The following is a 20,153-nucleotide window of genomic DNA, read 5'->3' as shown; positions in this document are numbered from 1 at the left end:
GAAGTGTAGTGACTGAGTCTAGGGGAAGTGGGAATAATTAATGGGTACAAAATTAGAATGAAAAAAATAGTATTTGATAGCACAACAGGGTAACTACAGTCAATAATAATTTAATTGTGCATTTAAAAATCACTAAAACAATGTGATTGGATTGTTTGTAACACAAATTATAAATGCTTGAAGTGATAGATACCCCATTTACCCTGATGTGATTATTCCTTGTATGCCTGTATCAAAATCTCATGTCCCCCATAAATACATACACCTACTATATAACCACAAAATTAAAAATTGAAAAAGAACTTAGAATAAAAAATCTGAAATCCAGTTAGCAAAGAACAACAGGATACTATATTGCATATCTGAAAACCTCATGTCTCTGCATTCCAATATTGTTATTCCCACCTTCCTGAATGAGAAAGCACATTAGCAGGTCTATTACCTCTAAGTATACACAGGAGAATAAAAATCAATTTCCTGATAGAAGTATTAGAGACTATTTTGTCAAAGCAAGTTTCTAAAGTCACCCTTTTAGTAACTCAGTGTTCTTTGTAATAGAAAGCTAGCCATATTTATTAGAATCTCAACTTCTAGTTTTCCTCCCATATATGGGCAGTACATTTGGTCATGCTGCAGCCGAAGTGACAGTTGTATATAACTGAAAACATAAGTGCTGAGATCACGATACTTAGGTCACCTGTGACATGGACCTTTCTAAGACCCTCTCTAGTTCTTTTCTTTCCACACAAAATAAGCTCACCCTGTAATGTTAGATGCTGTCAAATATGTAAAAGACAACATAATTACTTGTGATCTTCTTGTTGAAGAAAGAAAAGCCATCCCTGAAATCCTGCAATAGACTGAGGGGAAGAATGAACACACCAATTCAGAGTACTTTTGTGATTTTTATCAGATAACATTTATGTAGTCTAGCAGACAGCAGGAGTGCACTTTCCGTATTCCTCACATCTTCCAGCCCATTTCCTGGATCTGTGCCTGGGGTCTTCCCCACTCTCCACTCCACCCAGGGGGCAACCCTAAAGTATAGGAAGTGCTGAGGGATAAACAGCCCTTTCCCACAGCAGCACTCAAACTATGGCTCCAGGGAAGGTAGTACATAAATATCCCAGCTCCCTCGCCCCTCAGATGGATAAATCCATCACGTGTATTTAGCATCACTGCCCTGAGTTTCCTGCAGGATTAAGCTTTAGGCCCTCACTATGGCAGATGGCTTAATAATGCATCCTAGATAGGCTGCCTTCCCTTCCCTGTACCATCACCTCCCTTTCCTACCGGTGATATCTATGATTCCTAAAACAGACCGTTGCACCTGAATCCTCATCTCAGGGTCTGCTTCTGGGAAATGCAAATAAATATATGCAAAATTAAAACAGAATTTAAGCAGCGCTTGATGCTATAAAAGGAAGGGGTTAAGGACAATAAATTTATATTCAGTGTTAAAGGGGACTTCATTCCGTCTCTCATATTTTCACACAGAAGGACATCCACCTAGATTAATGCCCAATTGTTTCTCCCTCAGGGAGGTGAAATCTATTGCTGCATGTTTCTTCACTGAGTGCTGGGGAAAACTATCAAAGAACTGCAGAAACAAGATTCATTCTTTCTTTCCTCTCTATGCCAGACCAGTAGGAGTGATAAGTCTGGAGAATTTGGGCTGCCCTATGGACCAAAACTTTCCCTTACGTGGGTAGCCTCAAATCCAAACCAGGGATTGGAGGTGGGCACATGGAGTGTTAGAAACTCTTCGGTTGTATGTATATCTAAAGTCACATTCTTCCATTAACTTTGTGAATGTTAAAGCTGGCATTGTACAATCTGTTCATTCACATTCTGTCTTTTTCTTAGTTAATTATGAACTTGCCAATATCAAGCTTGTACAATAGACATCTTTGTGATTATTTTAATTTGTGGTGGAAAAATTAAGTGAGAGTACAGAGATTAATGATAATATAAAACAATAAAACTTTTAAGTCATAAATAGGACACATAAGTTTAGAACCTTTGTTTTTCCTTTTCTGAAAGCCTTAAGTATACCTGAATACATCTTCCCTTGCTCAGGCCTGCTGAGAGGCTCTGCTATTTCCTACCTTCTCACCAGCTCCTCTATGAACCCACCGGCCTTTCTCGCTGTACAGCTGCTTCCAGTCACTCTCTGACATCTCAGCAAATTCGCATTAATTAAGTTATTACTTTTGTTGCCCCACTGGTCTTCATGCAGGGATGTGATATTGAAGCACATGACAAGTTGGTGGCTTCAGCAGTGGTTTCTCCTGTCTATAGAAACTCTCCAGCGGACAGCAATTTTCCACCTATAAAACCAGAATCCTCTCACCTGACAGAAATCTTTCTCTCCAGATGCTGCAAAGCCAGCACAGATCATCTTCTCTGTGATCCCTCCTGGATGGGCCGAATAGTAAGTGTGTTCACAGACCTCTCTTTCTAACACATGCACTTGAATCTGCTGTAGGCGACTTGCTAAGCCACCATCTATTGAAGAAACATTCAGAGAGAGCTCGATGATTAAGTAAGTGGCAAGTGATATTAGAAATGCATTTAAGTTCAGACTTAGCTCTATACCAACATAGCTGAAGTCATTCAGTTTGGCCTGAGCTGATGTAGAATACTGAAGTTAAAAAATACAAGTGTTTCATGTAACATGTCTTCATGTCCCAATTTGGCATTTTTGTAAAGAGAGGCCACTGGCAGGAGAATAAAACCAGAAACACTTTTTTCCTAGCTTATTTTCAATTTAAACGTTAGTGTATCAAATATTTCTACATAAGAATTCAGGAAGCAAAATTCAGCATAATATGAATTGGTGTCATATATGACTTATACAATTACAAATCTATATGATTATATATTTTATACATAAATATATAATTGCTTACAAATAATATGCTTATATGATTTCCAAATATAAACAAAAATCATAATCCTACTTTTCATCTACTGTCATTGAAGCCTAATCACACCTCCAATTAAAGAAAACACAAATAATTTATTTTCATATTTGATCCTTAGGCAGGCCTGTGTTAATATGTATTTTGCATGACTCATCCTATCATTTTAGATTTATGACCAATTTTTTTAAGTTTAATATTTTATAGCCCTATACCTTTTGGGGCAATATTAATAGCAAGTACTTTACATTTATGTAGTATCTTAATATTTATAAAGAGTTTTATTCCAACCTAGTACAACAACATTTTTCATATGTGAGATCAGGTTAATCACACTGATCTCACAAATGAAAAAGCCAGACCTCTGAAAATTTGATCTCACAGCTCTTATGGGACAGAACTAGAATCAAGCCTAAGTTCAACTCTAAATCTTGCATTCTTCTTAATATACTAAAACTCCTCTTCTCGGGGACAATCTCCCTTAGTGTTACTGACCATATCCCAGGAATCAAGATTCATTTCCTCTCCTTGCTGGAAAGAATGAATTCACCTTTTATAAAACTAACTACCTTTTTGTTGCCTGGTAGTCATGGAACTGCTAAGAGTCAAAGGTATTAGAGAGCAGGCACATTTATTCAAGGGCTTTGAAGCAGGTAAGCCAAGAAATATTTACTGAATGCCATGTAGGCTTCTAGCCTTGGGGAGAAAGTGGTCAATGACAGATCCGCCTCCAAGAGGTTCTCAGTCTAGTGGGTGAGATGTAGAAGATGACTGCATGAAATCATGCCAAATACATTAAAGTGCAGTGAGAGGATAAAACCAGGTAGTGCGGAATGTGACTGGAAGCCTGTCCTGCTGCAGCAGTGTGGGCCAAAAAAGGAAGTGATATTTCAGTTGAAAATGCAATAATGAGCAGGCAGATGTGACAAGACTGTAATAAGAGTGTTCCAAGGAGAAAGACACAAAATGAGGAACTTCAGAAAGCAGAACAAGCTTGGTGTTTAAGAGAAAGGAGAAAGACCATGGCATCTGAAGGTTAACCACAAGAAAAAAAGGGAAATTATGTGGAAGAGATAAGTGGAGAGGCCCAATCACACAGAGCTTTCCAAGCTAGGCTAAGGAGTTCGGATTTGATTGTATGTGTAATGAGAAGCCATTAAGGAATGATTATAAGCTGAGCCACACTGATCTTAAATCCTCACTTTGATATTCATTAGTTATGGGATCTCAGCAAGTTACTTAAATCTTCGGGTTGCAACCTCCTTATTTGTAAAATGGGGATGATAAAAGCTCCTCATGTGTTGGGTGTGAAGGTTTTTATGAAAGTGCAATTTGGCTTCAGGTAGCACAGTAAGCAGTGAATATCAACACTGTAAGCAGTCAAATATAAATTCCCTTCTCCTTCAAGCTCACAGATTCCAAATAAATGACATACAGAAAGGAAATATCAAAGAAAATGATCTTATGGTATAAGAAGCACAAAACAAATATCAACCCATTCCGATCTTTCACTGTTTTACTAAGCCTTTAAGAGTTCTATACCGTAGCCAGGGGTGAGCAGACGACAGCCAGCGGATAAATTCTGTGCCACCCCCAAACATGGGCACAATCCATGAAATAAGAATGGTTTGTACATTTTTAGGTGGTTAAAAAATATCCAAAGAATGGTATCTCATGACACATGCACATTAAATGAAATATAAATTTTATAAATTAAGTTCTGTTGGAACCCATTCTGTTACATATTTCCAATGGCTGCTTTATGCTATAACGGTAGACTTGAATAGTTGTGATAGAGACCAGATGACCTGCAAAGCCTAAAAGGATTATTATCTGGCCCATTACAGTAAAGGTTTGTTGACTGCTAATCTAGCCTATTTATAATCTAAGTTACCCTGAAGGAAAAGTTTTAAATAGCTCATTCTCTATTTACTTGCTGATCTATTACAGCTAAATAAAACATGGTTTCTATCTTTTAGAAAGAAGAGGGGCTGAAGCGGATGCTGCTTGATATCATTTCCATGACTTATTTTCAAAAATAACAACTGGCATTAATGTTTAAGAAACAAAAAATGCTTACTTCCACTGATGCTTCCCCATCCGGTCACAGCACAGATCTCTGAGGAAAACGGAGGCTCTGTGCTTTGTGGGAGACATACTGGCCTCACTGCCGAGCTGTACTCCAGAGGAGAGCTTAGTTGTATCAGGGCAACGTCAGAGTCATAACTTAGTGTGTTAAAGTCTTCATGCGCCATTATGTGTTTGGCCCTTCTCACCTGTTATCAGTGGCAAGTAAGCAAATTACAAGGTAAGAAAGTCAAAGAATCCAGCTACTTCCTTGTTGATGGTCCAAAATAATCCTAAATCTCTGCACTTACATACCTAAGCAATGAAGAAGACTTTGTATTAAATATAAAAGAGCAATCTTGGTTTATAACTTGCAGGAGGCTGTGAACCACCTTCTGGATAAAGGTGGTGCTGGAGAAACAAAGCTTTGCAAACCTGTGTCTTTGGGCCTAAATTTGCAATTCCGACCTACTTCGTGTAATTCTCAAGTGAAAATGTAATTTCAAATTACATTTTTAAATGTGGGTATAAATGATAAGTGTAAAAGGGCTCTAGGAGATTAATAACCAATTACATATTTTAGCTAAAGGTATTCCTTGGCATGTGACAACATTTACAGTACAGGCAGAATGACCTGTAAAAACATTTTTTCACCTGCTCTGTTGATTCCTTCAGGTTTCTGTCATGGTCCCCAGCAATAATGGTCCAGGAGAATGGATTATTCTTCCTGGAGACAGAAGAACAGTGAAAGTTTGACATGAAAACACGTTTGTAACAGTTCGTCCTCACACTGCTATAAAAGACTACCTGAGACTATAAAGTCTTTTGAAGACTTTCTGAAGAAAAGAGGTTTATGAAGAAAAGAGGTTTAATTGACTTACAGTTCTGCATGGCTGGGGAGGCCTCAGGAAACTTAACAATCATGCGGAAGGCAAAGGGGAGGCAAGCTCATCTTATCACGGCAAAGCAGAAGAGACAGAGCAAAGGAAGCCACACGCTTTTAAACCATCAGATCTTGTGAGAACTCACCATCAGGAGAACAGCATGAGGGAAACCGCCCTGCCATCATCTGGTCCTACTAACACGTACTGCTCAGTTCAGCGAAGCAACAGTCCCCTGTCCGATTGCCTCTGTGATCTCCCTCCCAGGGAAGGCATATCGTGCCTTCTGATCTATGTGAAGAAGAGCTCTTGATCATGTATCCTGCCCCTTTCTTTTGACCATAAAGTGTCACTGGAAACCTTGCCAAATATTACCAAAGCCTTTTTTAGGTTGAGGAGGAAAAATGAAAATAATTAAAGCTTTATTTCACAGTGATGTTAAGAATATGTTTAAAAAATTACACCTGTGACAAGGTAGCTTTTGGTCTATATTTTACTGTTCGATATTGCCAAATTATGATCTCACTGGATCGTATCTCAGATTTCCATCTTCTGTTAAATCAGAGTTATGAAACTAAAGTTCAAAGGAATTTATCAGTTTGAAAATTGGCAAAATTCAACTATTGCGTTAGAAATCAGAATGCTGACTACTTTTAGGGGAATGATGACTGGAAGAGGCACAAGGGCGACTGCTGGGTACTAGTTAATGTAGTGTTTTGTTTCTCGATCTGGGTGTCAGTTACATGGGTGTTCATTGTGTGAAAAGTTCTGCATACTTCTGATATACCTCAAAATGATGTTAAGAAGTTTGAATCAATATCCATTAATTTACCATATCAAAATCTCCAGCTTAAAAAGTGTCTGAGGAAAGAGTCCCTCTACTGGAACCAATACACTGTCACTTCTACTTGGAAATCAATTCTTCCATTTTTTTTTAACACTGTTTCTTCAGGAAAAGTAAAGTTACTGAAATTATTTTTCAATATACCTTATTCAAAGGTAGAGATTCTTAATGCATGTAGGCATCTTCTCCCCAGTCATAACCATGCTCATTTCAATTCCTTGCATAATGGGTTTGACTTACTCATGTGTTTCAGTATGCCTTTATTAAGGGAGCTAACTCATGTGAAGTACTTGGCAAGTACCTGGTAGATGGTAATGACTCCATAATGGTAGTCATTATCATTCTTATTATCTGCCATGCATGCTAATGAAAGGATTAAACTTTTTCAAAGTCACCCTCTAAATAAGTACTTAGTAGTGAAGAAACTTCTTAAATCTACTCCACATCTTTATATAGAACAAAGTGTATACAATACAATGAAGTGATAAAAATGATGGTAGAGTTGATAATGTAGACCACAGTTTCTTGTGATGTTTTACATGTACAGTCATCAAATATCTTTCAGTTTAATGGAGAACACTGTAAAAATAAAACACGACAAAGCCACATATACTTTATGATACCACAAAACTTGAGATTTTTCCAGTAGTGGGAAAATAGCTCAATGTATCAATTGATGGATTTCTTCACCTTTTCTTCCCCACCTCCCATATAAAATTTCATTTCTTATACTCTTAGGATCTTATCCCCAACCCAACAATGGAGCATGTGTCACTTACTGCTGTGGAAGAAAAGAGAGCCACCTGACTTGATCACAGAAAGAAAGTCACTGAAGTTTCAGTAGCTGATTTAAATTTTAGACAAAAGAGTCACATATATAATTGCAAAGTGAGCTTGGTCTCCAAAAGTAAGTTAAAAGTCCCAGTGAGCACAAAATCCTGTGTGGAATTAACAAGATGAGAACACCAAATTTTCCTAAGTGTGGAACACCACCATCAGGAAATGCTCAGGCCTTGCACCAGACTTAAAGAATCAGAAGCTCTCCAGGTGATTCTGGAGTATGTTGAAGTTTGAGAATTAATACTAGGGTCAACCAGTGCCAGGGAAGCTAAAAGGCAGGGCACGTGTAGGAAATAGGGTTTTTGTTACACCAGCATATTAGTACACTCCTGGTGTAAAGATCCACAGACTTCAAGGATTAGATTTAAAAAGACATTTCACTGGTCAAATAACTTAGGCAACTGTGAACTATTGAAAAACATGGCACATAGACATTTACCATACCACTAAAAATGTAAGATATAATGTTATGTGCAAAAAATGTGATATATACAAATACTATAAAATATATACATGTATGTTTAAATATTACTAGAAAATCAGACAATTGAAACATTCTTAACATTGATGACATCTAGAGAAAAAGAGTGTGTTGGATAAATGGAGAGGGTAGTTTAAGCTCTTACTTGATAATCTTCTCTAACTGCCTTTTTCCCCAAAAACATTACTATTATAATACATATATTTTTAAAGAAATTAAGAAGTCACAAATGAAATTAAATACAAATTCTCTTTGTGACTAACAAGTGGCTCGCAGACATTTACAGCTGTTTATTAATTTCAATTGATTCGTCACGTGGAATATCTATCTTGGGAAGAATAGGTTTGTTACATTCTGTATCTTGCTGCAAGGCGACATGGCTCGTCACATACATTTCAGAATAGACCATGTAATTTGAAAAGGGAATCTACCAAAACTTTTTCTGTGTCTCTGTACTCAATACTAATATTTTCTTTTCTAATACATTAATTTTAACAAATTAATCAGCTACTCATGAAGCATCTTTTCCATGGTACATTCAATGCACTTTGATAGAATTCTTAAAAAAAAAAATAGGTTTTTATAAGGGAGAGAAGGCCTAGACAAAAGCAAGTGGTACTGAATTAGAGTTGAAAATATTGTATGAACCCATGTTTAGCTTGATAATAGATACAGATAGATATATTTATATACATGGGTTAGTATACATACCTATATTTTCTAGCTCTGTCAGCTGAGAGGGCCTAGAACCAATGATGTGCTACTAGCAACTGGTATGCCCAGCATCAGATCATGATTTATCATACCATTCTCCAATAAAATGAACCAGGGCCCCTTGGAGAAATGGCTGGTGCAGGAACTGAGAAGGAAATACACACGACAGACCTGGAGTATCTTGCAGTATTACAAAATATGAGGGAGTATCAAAGAGACAGAAGTCAAAGGCTGGTCTCTACCTCTGAAAGAGCTCACAATGGCCAAAGCTGGAATAATTTGAATGTGGGCTACCTTTACTGACTTGTTTTCCAAGAGTAAGTATGGAAAGGGGGAAAAATGTAACTTTACATTAGAGAAGCCTGGTAAATACTACCTCAGCCAGATGGTCAAGGTTAACATCAGTGATAAGTCATGTTGACTGCATGTACCCTTGATATATGATAAGAATAGTATGCTACTTCTGTGGTCTTCCTCCCCCAAATCCATAACCCTAGTAAAACCTTGACAAAAATGTCAGACAAACTAAACTGAGGGACATGCTACAAAAAAAACAGATGAGATCTCCTCAAAATGACCAAGTCTTAGAAGTTTACAGCCAAGAACAGCCTGAGGAGAGTTGACAACTAAACATAATGAGCTGTCCTGAAGCAGCAACTACAATGACCTTGAGACAGGAACAAGCTCAGCATATCTGAGCAACAGAAAGGCCCATGAGGCTGGGGAGCAAGCAGGGAACTGATCAAGAGGGGGTCAGGGAAGTGGGACATAGTGGGTAACGCCTGTAATCCCAGCACTTTGGGAGGCCAAGGTGGGAGGATTACTTGATCCCAAGAGTTCAAGACCAGTCTGTGCAACATAGCAAGACCCCATGTCTACAAAAAAGCCCAGAACAACAACAACAAAAACAAACAAACAAACAAACAAAAATCGGGCATGGTGGCATGTGTCTGTAGTCCCAGCTGCTCAGACGCTGAGGTGGGAGGATCCCTTGAACCCAAGAGGTAAGACTAGAGTGAGCTATGATCACGCTACTACACTCCAGTCTGTGAGAGAGAGAGACCTGTTCTCAAAAAAAGATGGGGGCAGGGAGGTAGTGAGTAGTTCTTGACCCTCTGCACATTAGAGTCATTTGGGAAGCTTTTCAAAAATACCAATGCCCAGAACAAGGGATGGCTTTAACTAGTCTGGATTGAAAACAAATTACAGTTATACACAGTCACATGGCTTAATCTATACAAGGTATTATGGAGATGAAGTAAGAAACAAGAATATAAACTATGCTTCTGTTACATAAAGATCAAAACCAAGAAAAACCAAATCGTATACTGTTTTAGGGATACATATATATTGAAATCCCCCAAAAGCAAAAGTATGAATACAGCATTTAAGAAATTTAGCATAGTATTTTTTTCTCTTTTGATTTTTTTAAAATTTTAAGTTCTGGGATATATGTGCAGAATCTGCAGGTTTGTTATATAGGTATACATGTGCCATGGTGGTTTGCTGCACTTATCAACCCATCATCTAGGTTTTAAGCCCCACATGCATTAGATATTTGTCCTAATGCTCTCCTTCCCCTTGTCTCCTACCCCGTGTGTTTTTCCCCTCCCTGTGTCCATGTGTTCTCATTGTTCAACTCCCACTCATGAGTGAGAACAAGCATTGTTTGGTTTTCTGTTCCTGCGTTAGTTTGCTAAGAATGATGGCTTCCAGCTTTATCCATGTCCCTGCAAAGGAGATGATCTCATTCTTTTTTGTGGCTGCATAGTATTCCATGGTATGTGTGTGCCGCATTTTCTTTAACCAGTGCATCATTGATGGGAATTTGGGTTGGTTCCAAGTCTTTGCTATTGTGAATAGTGCTGCAATAAACATATGTGTGCATATGTCTTTATAGTAGAATGATTTATAATCCTCTGTGTATATACCCAGTAATGGGATTGCTGGGTCAAATGGTATTTCTGGTTCTAGATCCTTAAGGAATCGCCACGCTGTCTTCCACAGTGGTTGAACTAATTTACACTCCCACCAACAATGTAAAAGCGTTTCTATTTTTCCACATCCTCTCCAGCATCTATTGTTTCCTGACTTTTTAATAATTGTCATTCTGATGGGTGTGAGATGGTATCTCATTGTGGTTTTGATTTGCATTTCTCTAATGACCCGTGATATTGAGCTTTTTTTCATATATTTGTTGGCCACATAAATGTCTTCTTTTGAGAAGTATCTGTTCATATCCTTTGCCCACTTTTTGATAGGGTTGTTAGTTTTTTTCCTTGTAAATTTAGCATAGTATTTCTTGAGAGGGATTCTAAGGCGTCTTGAAAGGTAAGTATAAAGATTCTTCCTAAACTGGATGCTGGCAGTACAAATATTCATTTAACATTAATACCTATTCTTTAAACTACGAATATATTATGTATATTATTTCATATAATGGAAGACTTCACAATTTAAGAACATTTAAAAATTAACCAAAATTTTAGTTCCCCAATAGTGCAATAATCAAGGTGGTAGGTTATTCTATTGTGCTCTCCACTGACATGATCCATATTTACAAAGGAAAAATCCTAAACCTATCCAGTGGAAGGTGGCTTGTGTGGTAAGGCATCTGTAATTACTAACAACCAACAGTGGAACCATGAGCACTTAGCTTAAAGATTAAGCTAAATGGGAATGTGAGAGGAGTCTTCAAATATAGAAAGAACTATCACATGAAAGAAGAACCCAACTTAGTTTTGGAACTACAGTACATTTAGACCAATGGATTTCTGCAATCGGGAAGCAGACTTCAGCTCTACATAATAAGAGATCTCTTTAAATGGGATGAGCAGTCAAGATTTGATTAACTTTTCCTTCACTGACATTATTTAAATATAAGCTAGATGGCTATGCAGAAGAAACACTAAAAGAAGATTTTCATTTTAGAATTAGTCTGGATTGATCTTAGCAGTCAGCCTTGTGTCCTAGGCATTACTTATAAATGCATGTGCTAAATACGTTGGTAAAATACCAGTTTCACTCACGATTGCACACAGTGGGCTGCGGTCAGAATCCACATTGGGTTGATGATGGCACCTCCACATTGGTAATCGCCTAGAAACCTCAGACCCACCTGCCATGGCCAACAGTGGGGGCAGGCTTCTTCCCCTCCTGCGATTCTTCTGGAAAGCCACTGGGGACTAAATGGAGGGATGCCACAGACATCTATACTAAAGAAGATGAGATCAGTGACCCATAAGGTTGCAGTGATTTAGAACACATTCCTCCAATAGCTTGCCATAGTTAACAGTAGTGATTCTCAAACATCAGATAGGCTTAATCATAATGATTCCCAAAACTCACCTCTGAAAAATCTGATTTTAAGAAGCCTGCCCAGGTGACTATGCTAGGCAACCAGAATTTTAGGGACTGGCCTACAGAATTTTATTTATTCATCTAGCAAAATTTATTTAGTGCTTGCCGTTTGCTAGGCACTGTTCTAGACATTGGTGATATATTATTGGTGGAATAGAACAGATGATACAAATACTGGCCCTCATGGAACTTATATTCTAGTAGGAAAGTTTCAAGTTTGTTAGGAGAGTACATAAGATTCTTCATTATATCTTCTTGTTTTAGTTCTCATTCTCACAGTATGAATCCATGTACTAATCCTCAAACATATCAAATTTGCTCAGGCGTCTAAACACTGTTCTCTTATCAGGAGCTGGTGAGACCCATAGCCCAAGTGCTAACCTCCAGGAAGCATTCTCCAACCCTCCAGCAAGAGGCAGATATTCTCTTCTCTGATAGCTCCTTATGCAACTTTCTATTCCAGTCCGTCAACTTAAACATATTCAATACATGCATGGGGAACAATGAAGGATCATAGTATTTACCCAGATGCCTTAGAGCATAAGAAAATTAAAAGATGCCAGTGTGAATTCAAAATTTAAAAACCTTTGTTTTCTCCCTTTGCCCCACACTGACTATAGAAGTCATTTTAGATATTAAATTTGTAGAGGAATAGACAAGGACAAAACATTGCTTTATATCCTTTTCTTCCTAACCTAAAGCTTATTTGTTCTTCCCTCTACTTGTAAGTTTAACTATAAATCCAAATAGGACTCTGGATGTTTTATGGACCTAAATACAAGACTCATTCTTCTTCACTGTAGAGTTATAGCAAATGTAAGATAAGGACTTTCAAAAGAGACATCTAGTTAATGAAGAAACAAGATTAAACAGATAGTAATAACGTGTTGTCAACTCACCATGCAGAATAGCTTTTACAGTAGATACAGGATTGTTTTGGGGAGGTAACATTGGTTCAATTTTGTTTAAAGACTCTGTAGAGGAAAATAAAATTTTAATTGAAAGGAATTAGAGAAGTTGCACTAACTGACCCCCCTTGCTTACCCTGGTAAATCATAAAACTACTCTACTGTAGATCTCACTAACACAACCATTCATACACTAGATGCCAGATCCCAGAAATGTGATTTCTTGTATATCTCTTAATATCCCTGTTGCATCTGGCTCTTTTAAGTACTTCTTCCTTCCTTGGTTTCTTGATGTTAATCTCATGGTTTTCCTTACATATTGATGGTTGTCTGTTTTCAATATGTCTTTTTTTTCAGGATCTCATTGTTTAGCCTGAAAATATATTGCCAAGGTAATTTTCATTACTCTATTTTTATTCATCTACATGTAGATGACTTCTAAATTTCTCTCTTCAATCTAAATCTCTTTCCTGAATCCTAGACCTAAGGCTTTTAGATATCCCCACTTGGATTTCCCACAATCTAATATCTACATGTCTTAAATTGAACCAAGTGATTTTAAGAGTCAATATAGTCTTGTTCTTAACATTTCTCTATCATCTAGTGGCTTCTACCATTCACCTCACCATTCAAGCTAGGATCCTGAAAATCATATTTGTGACGGTTAATACTGAGTATCAACTTGATTGGATTGAGGGATACAAAGTATTAATACTGGGTGTGTTTGTGTGAGTGTTGCCAAAAGAATTTAACATTTGAGTCAGTGGGCTGGGGAAGGCAGATCCACCTTTAATCTGGTGGGCACAATCTAATCAGCTTCCAGCTAATATAAAGCAGGCAGAAAAACATGTAAAAAGAGATGGGCCTAGCCTCCCAGCCTACATCTTTCTTCCGTGCTGGATGCTTCCAGCCCTAGAACACTGGACTTCAGTTTTGGGACTCGGACTGGCTCTCCTTACTCCTCAGCTTGCAGATAGCCTGCTGTGGGACCTTGTGACCATGTAACTTAATACTTAACACACACACACACACACACACACACACACATGATCATGTAACTTACACGTGATCATGTAAGTTAATATTTAAAAAAACATATATATATATATGTGTGTGTGTGTGTGTGTGTGTTCCCTCTAAGAGAACTCTGACTAATACAATACTGGACTTGGCTTCCTTCATATATTCCATCCCCGCAAGGGTATATATAATAAAATAATATATATAGAATAAATTCTTTACAATGATTTTCTTAGTACTTTTCTTGCATATAAGTTCATTCATAATCTTCCAGATTACTCTGGAGTCAGAAAGACCAAGTTCTCACTCCATCTCTTGCCAGCTGTGCATCTTGGGAACATTACTTAACTTCTCAAAGCCTCAGTTCCCTCACTGGTGAGAGGAGAGCAATGCACATAGCTCCTATGTATGTAAAGAGGAATAAATGAGGTAATGTATGTGAAATGCTCAGTGAATACCTGCTACAGAGCAAATAATCAAATGTGAGCTAGCTGTCCTATCACTCTGGCACTTATAATTTAATGCCTCATGTTCAACAGGATCTCACTCCTGCCTTTCCTATCGTTCCCTCCAAAACTCAAAACATGTTGAGTTATTTGTAGTTTTCTTATACATTGCCCATTCTCTTTTGTTAGAGTTTTTGCATATGATATTCTTTTTGTCTGAGTAGCATGTACTTTATCTTCCAGAATGCCGGGATACCTATTAATTCTTCAAAACCCCCTAACTTGGTAAAACAGAGCCAGTCAATCTCATTTCTGAATTACCTTCTTTAATCCTAATTATCTTCTTTCTGTGTGTGGCGTGTGGAATCTTTATGTTCCAGTGGATGCCATTTATTAAGCATTACCTGAGATGCTTCCTAAAGCACAGATTCCTGGGCCCCATCTCAGATCTACAGAATCCAGGTCTCTGGGGGTGGATCCAGAAATCTGCATTTTTGTTATGCTTACTGCGGGGATTGCTATCCTACATTTAGGTAAACACGGCTAAATAATCTTCCCTGTAACCATTTTCATAAGCAAAAATCCACAAGTGTTTATACTTACCTGAGGGCAAAATGGTAAATGTAGCCTTGAAGCCTTGCAAATGATTTTTACCATCACTTTTAAAGTAAATCACCATCATGTTACTAGCACTGAATATTGAAGTGACGGTCAACATTCCACAAAGTTTAGCTGAAAAATTTTAGGAAAGTTTGATTTATAGTTATAATTTTAAAAAAATCAGAACACAGAGTAAAATAATCACCCGATTTTCTAATCAACCACTTTAGTTTTCTCCAGCTTTGATTCGTTACATCTCATGTGAGAATTAAATGTTAGTTTCACAATAACAACGCACTGTAATTTCAATTATGCAGAAAAAGCTCTAAAATAAGGACATTTGATTTCTAGTATGCACGGAAACTCAACTGGTTATTACTTTGTAGACAATAAGAAGAGGTGAGTTAAAAATAATAAGAAAAAAACCACCCAAGTTGGTATATTCCTTTTTCCAAACAGGACATAAACATACTTTATAAGAGAGGTAACACTTGAAGTCACTTTCATGGAAACCTCACACTATACAAGCACTGTTCTGCAGAATCATGGCATTGTGCTCTCACTAACCTGCCCTTAATGTCTAAATAAATATTCCAAGCCAATCTATAATCCTGGCCTCTAACCCACACAAACATCTAGCTGAAGGACAGATACTAGGTCCTACAAAAGTGGTTAGAGGGCTGGACGTTAAATCTTCAAACTCAATAAATTGTTAGGTCACAACTAAAAGTATATTTGAAGTTTTAAAAGTCTTAAAATTGTTATACCTACATAGAAATTATAGGTTTTGGTTACTTTTATTGGACACAAATATCAAAATATTAGCAACAGAAGGAATACAGAAAAAAGGAAGCTTTAAAATTTACCTTAAATAACTGCCAAAAATTTACTCACTATTACCATTTTATCCTTTCTCTGGGGACTGCCTTTTCACTTTACATATAGTCTGAAACAATCTTTACATTTTGCACATTTCCATTAAAATGGAATGCAAATTAGTTGCTGGCTCATAGGTTTTAAAGCTAAAGTTGTATGGCATTCTGAGTTTCCAGAGTAAGAAATTCATATTCCCACTCTACCTATGGTATCCAAGGAAGTCAGTCCATGTTGCAACTACTCTGATTAGTCTAACACTTTCATATTTGAAGGGTGAAGGCTACCTACCGAACTTGTGCTTTTCTTCAGAATCACCATAAATCACAACAGCATCATAAACATAGTTTGGACTAAGTTTGACAGTAAAGTCCTCAAATGTCAACTGTACAAATGAAACATAACCAGGGAAATGGTCAGAGAAGAGAGAAGCTTAAAGGGTTTTCCTCTGAGTATTTAAAGGCTCTTTGTCACATCCTCATATGCTTTCACATAGAAGTGTAAATAATTGCAGTCTCTTTGAAGGACAATTTGGCAATGACTACCACATTTAAACATGCAAACCCTTTGACCCAGCAAGTCTACTTCTGGGAATTATACATATCGACATGTGTCCAAAGACTGGCAGATACTCATGACACCACGGCTGGTATGACCAAAGACTGGAAACTCAATAAACATCTGTTAATAGGGAGCTGGTTTAATGTATTCTAAAATATCATACAATATTTTATGCAGTTATTAAAAAGAGTTCTGTGGGCTCATCTGGAAAGATCTTTGAGATATTTTTCAGTGAGCAAGGCATTGCCAAGTAGCATAAGTACACACACACACACACACACACACACACACACACACACACACAAGTAAATGCTTAAAATGCCTCCCAAGGACACTAGTAAGTTATCAGTGTTTGTCTCCAGGGGTAGAATGGGAATCTGATGACGAGCCTTACTTTTCATTGTATATACTTTTAAACCACTGAAAGTTTTCAAAACCACACACAGAGATCTCTTTTCAGAGTTAAAAAAAAAAGCATATGGCAAAAAGAAGCTCCTAGTCATAACAGCAATTTAACAATCCAGATGAATTAAGTTCTGCCTAACTAACTTAACTCTATCCTCTATGATGTAGAGTGATTCCTCAGTTGCCTACCTTTATGATGTGTTTCTCTGGAGCACGAATGAACCAATGACACCTTACATTACTGGGATACAAATCAAGATACTTGGCAGAGTGATTTATCCCTTCTACCAGTATAGCCACACTTCCACAACCTGACCCTGTGGAAGCATTGGGGAAATTCAAAGTGAATGGCCAAAGGCATTTCCTCCTCCTCTTCCCCACCCACATCAAGGGAAAATGGCAGGGAATTAAATACCTGAAACACTCACCTGCTTCTGAGTTCTGTATGGCAGTAAAGGTAAGCTCAAGGCCACTGCCACTGTCTTCTGTATCAGAAACAAATGGAACCATGGTCTCACCGGTCTCTGTCAGCAATGGTGAAGGCAATATTTTTCCACAGACCTTACCTTAAAAGAAGTAAAGGAAAGTGAAATAACATGACTAAAGAGTGGTGGAAAAGTATCCATGTTTGTTTTGTTTTCCATCATCTTCCATGAGATCTCTGGTCTAAACACACTAAACTATTTAATGGCCCTTTGATCATTCAACATTCCCTGCTTCAGTAACTTTGCTATTCCAGTCACCTTCTCACCCCCCAGTCTCTCATATCCAAATTCTACTCATTCTTCAGGGCCTAACAAAATTCAGCTCCCCAGTAAACTCTACCAGACAACTACTCGAAATAAGAGCTACCTTTTTTGAATCAGCACAGCACATTCCCTGTTCTAATAGTATTTCCAACTTTGTGTTACACCTTTGATTACCTCAAACTACAACTTATTTGGGCAGAGGGTGCTTTTTCTCGAAAAATGTCCAGTACCTGGTATGATATCTCACATACAGTTAATTTTTAACAAATGATTGGTTGAAAGAATAATTACTGTGTAAATAGCAGGCCTGAGCATGAAATAATTTAGACAATAAATATTATAACCCCTAGTACAGTACTTTGTCTATAGCTTCCTGTCAAATATGTGTGAAGAGACATTTGTCCTAACCATTGACCTTATAGAGATCTAGAGATCCAGGTCTATACCAGCTCTAGAAAGCTTCTATCATGGTTAACACAGAGTATTTCAACAAAGTTAGATATATTGGTTATGTTTATGTAGCTTATAAGAGGTATTCAATAGAAGAAATGGAATGACATGAAATGATCATTTGTGTTATGAGAAGGAAATTATATCAAACAATGTAAAGTTCAAAGTGTATGTGTAAATAGATACACCTCTAAATGCTAATAGAAATTATCTCTAGGTGACAGGGTTACGAATGGTTTATATTTTTTTCCTTTGGCTCATCTGTATTTATCAAATTTGGTAAACATGTACCCATTTTTGTGATAAAAATAATAAAAAAAGTTGCTTCAAAAGAAAGTTTTCTGACAACTGTGACATCAATTGCATTCAACACTGTTATTGAACTTGAGAGACGAATGTGGGATCTGGTTCCTTATTTAGAAAAACACTGAAGAGAATAGTCAGTGTGCTGACCACTATCTCCACTCTTACTATCCTCCCCTTAACCCTTCTAGAAGGGAACAGTGTGCAAGATGAGATCATTGCCCTTGGTACAATAAAAGAAATTTTATTTTTTAATTTTTATTGTTTTAAGTAAAGTGAAAGCAAGTTTATTAGGAAAGTAAAGGATTAAATAATGGCTACTCCATAGGCAGAGCAGCCAGAAATTTTATTTTACATCCCTTAGTATCTCTTTGGTCTTTCAGATACTCTAAAATGATAAATAAAAAGAAATGTAACATACTTACTAATAAGCACTCCACTGCTTGATTGTAGAGATACATAGTCATGATCACATCCAACTTGCTTTTCCATGTCTAAACTTGTAAATTTTATCAGGATTATTTTATCCTTTGGTACCATTATTTTCCAAACATATAAGCTGGGGTAGGGGAAGGTGAAGAAAATGCAACAAATGGCAGAATCCGATTTGATAAATAAAATCTAACACCCGTGCTTTATCTCACAACTCAACAACAATACAATTTTATAGAACACTAGAAGATAAAAGGCAATGGAACACTGTGAGAAAAATGTGTGCTCAAATTGATAACACTTATCTGACAAATAGATGAGTATTAATTGGAGAATGACCAGAAAACACCCCTTAAATTTCATTTAGTTATAAAATGCTAGAATTTTGATCTATAAATTGAAGAAACCTAAGATTCATCTGAGTTATTCACCTAATTAAAATTCATACTATTCATCCAGAGGTTGAATTATGATTCTCATGAATTATGAATTGACCATACAGTGTATGCTAACCTTAAACAGCCACATATTCCGAAGTCATCCTGAGTCACAGTCCCTGGGTTAAAATGACATCTCTCTAACTCCCAGTAAGGTCAGCTGTGACTTTTCACTAACGTTTTTAAAAGCATATCTAAACTTGAGAGAGTATGAAAATAATCCCTTACCTTTATTTTCATACATAAATTTATTATTCAAGAAAATAAATCCTAGTGGGCCATAAATCCTAGCTTCTTCCATGTCTCACCTTCACCTGAATGCAAAGCAATCTTACCTAGAATCTAACATGTTGGAATTAACTCTTTCCAAAATTCAGCAGTCTTTACCTTAGACCTGTTAATAGCCTCACTGCCCCTTACTAATAAGGACTTTAGGAATTAGTCAAGTCTTTTATGCCCAGGTTCCAAAAAGCAAACACTTTTTTTACTAGACATCTCCTTAACTGGAATCCTCCCTCCCTCCCTCCCTCCCTCCCTCCCTCCCTTCCTTCCTTCCTTTCCTTCCTTCCTTCCTTCCTCCTTCCCTCCCTCAGAGTCTCACTCTTTTACTCAGGCTGGAATGCAGTGGTGCAATATCAGCTCACTGCAACCTACACCTCCCAGGTTCAAGCGATTCTTCTGCCTCAGCCTCCCAAGTAGCTGAGACTACAGGCATGCACCACCATGCCCAGCTAATTTATGTATTTTTAGTAGAGACACGGTTTCACCATATTGGTCAGGCTGGTCTTGAACTCCTGATCTCATCATCTGCCCACCTCGGCTTCCCAAAGTGTTGGGATTACAGGCCTGAGCCACCAT

General features: G+C 37.4%; 1 protein-coding gene across 1 annotated transcript in view; it reads right to left on the bottom strand.

Annotated features, from left to right (window-relative positions):
• OVCH1 (ovochymase 1) overlaps nucleotides 1-20,153 on the bottom strand; it is an 81,269-nt gene that overhangs the window by 43,821 nt on the left and 17,295 nt on the right. Inside the window, 11 exon segments of the mRNA XM_011934145.1 lie at nucleotides 2,354-2,508; nucleotides 5,005-5,200; nucleotides 5,646-5,718; nucleotides 11,781-11,961; nucleotides 13,011-13,085; nucleotides 15,089-15,217; nucleotides 16,250-16,343; nucleotides 17,114-17,241; nucleotides 17,353-17,490; nucleotides 17,557-17,590; nucleotides 18,844-18,925. Of these exon segments, the coding sequence (XP_011789535.1) occupies nucleotides 2,354-2,508; nucleotides 5,005-5,200; nucleotides 5,646-5,718; nucleotides 11,781-11,961; nucleotides 13,011-13,085; nucleotides 15,089-15,217; nucleotides 16,250-16,343; nucleotides 17,114-17,241; nucleotides 17,353-17,490; nucleotides 17,557-17,590; nucleotides 18,844-18,925 (1,285 nt within the window).

This window comes from Colobus angolensis, unplaced genomic scaffold, assembly GCF_000951035.1.
Source record: "Colobus angolensis palliatus isolate OR3802 unplaced genomic scaffold, Cang.pa_1.0 Scaffold131, whole genome shotgun sequence".
Lineage (NCBI taxonomy): Eukaryota > Metazoa > Chordata > Mammalia > Primates > Cercopithecidae > Colobus > Colobus angolensis.
The sequence above is the reverse complement of the archived record's forward strand: the minus strand, read 5'-3'. Positions and strand labels throughout refer to the sequence as shown.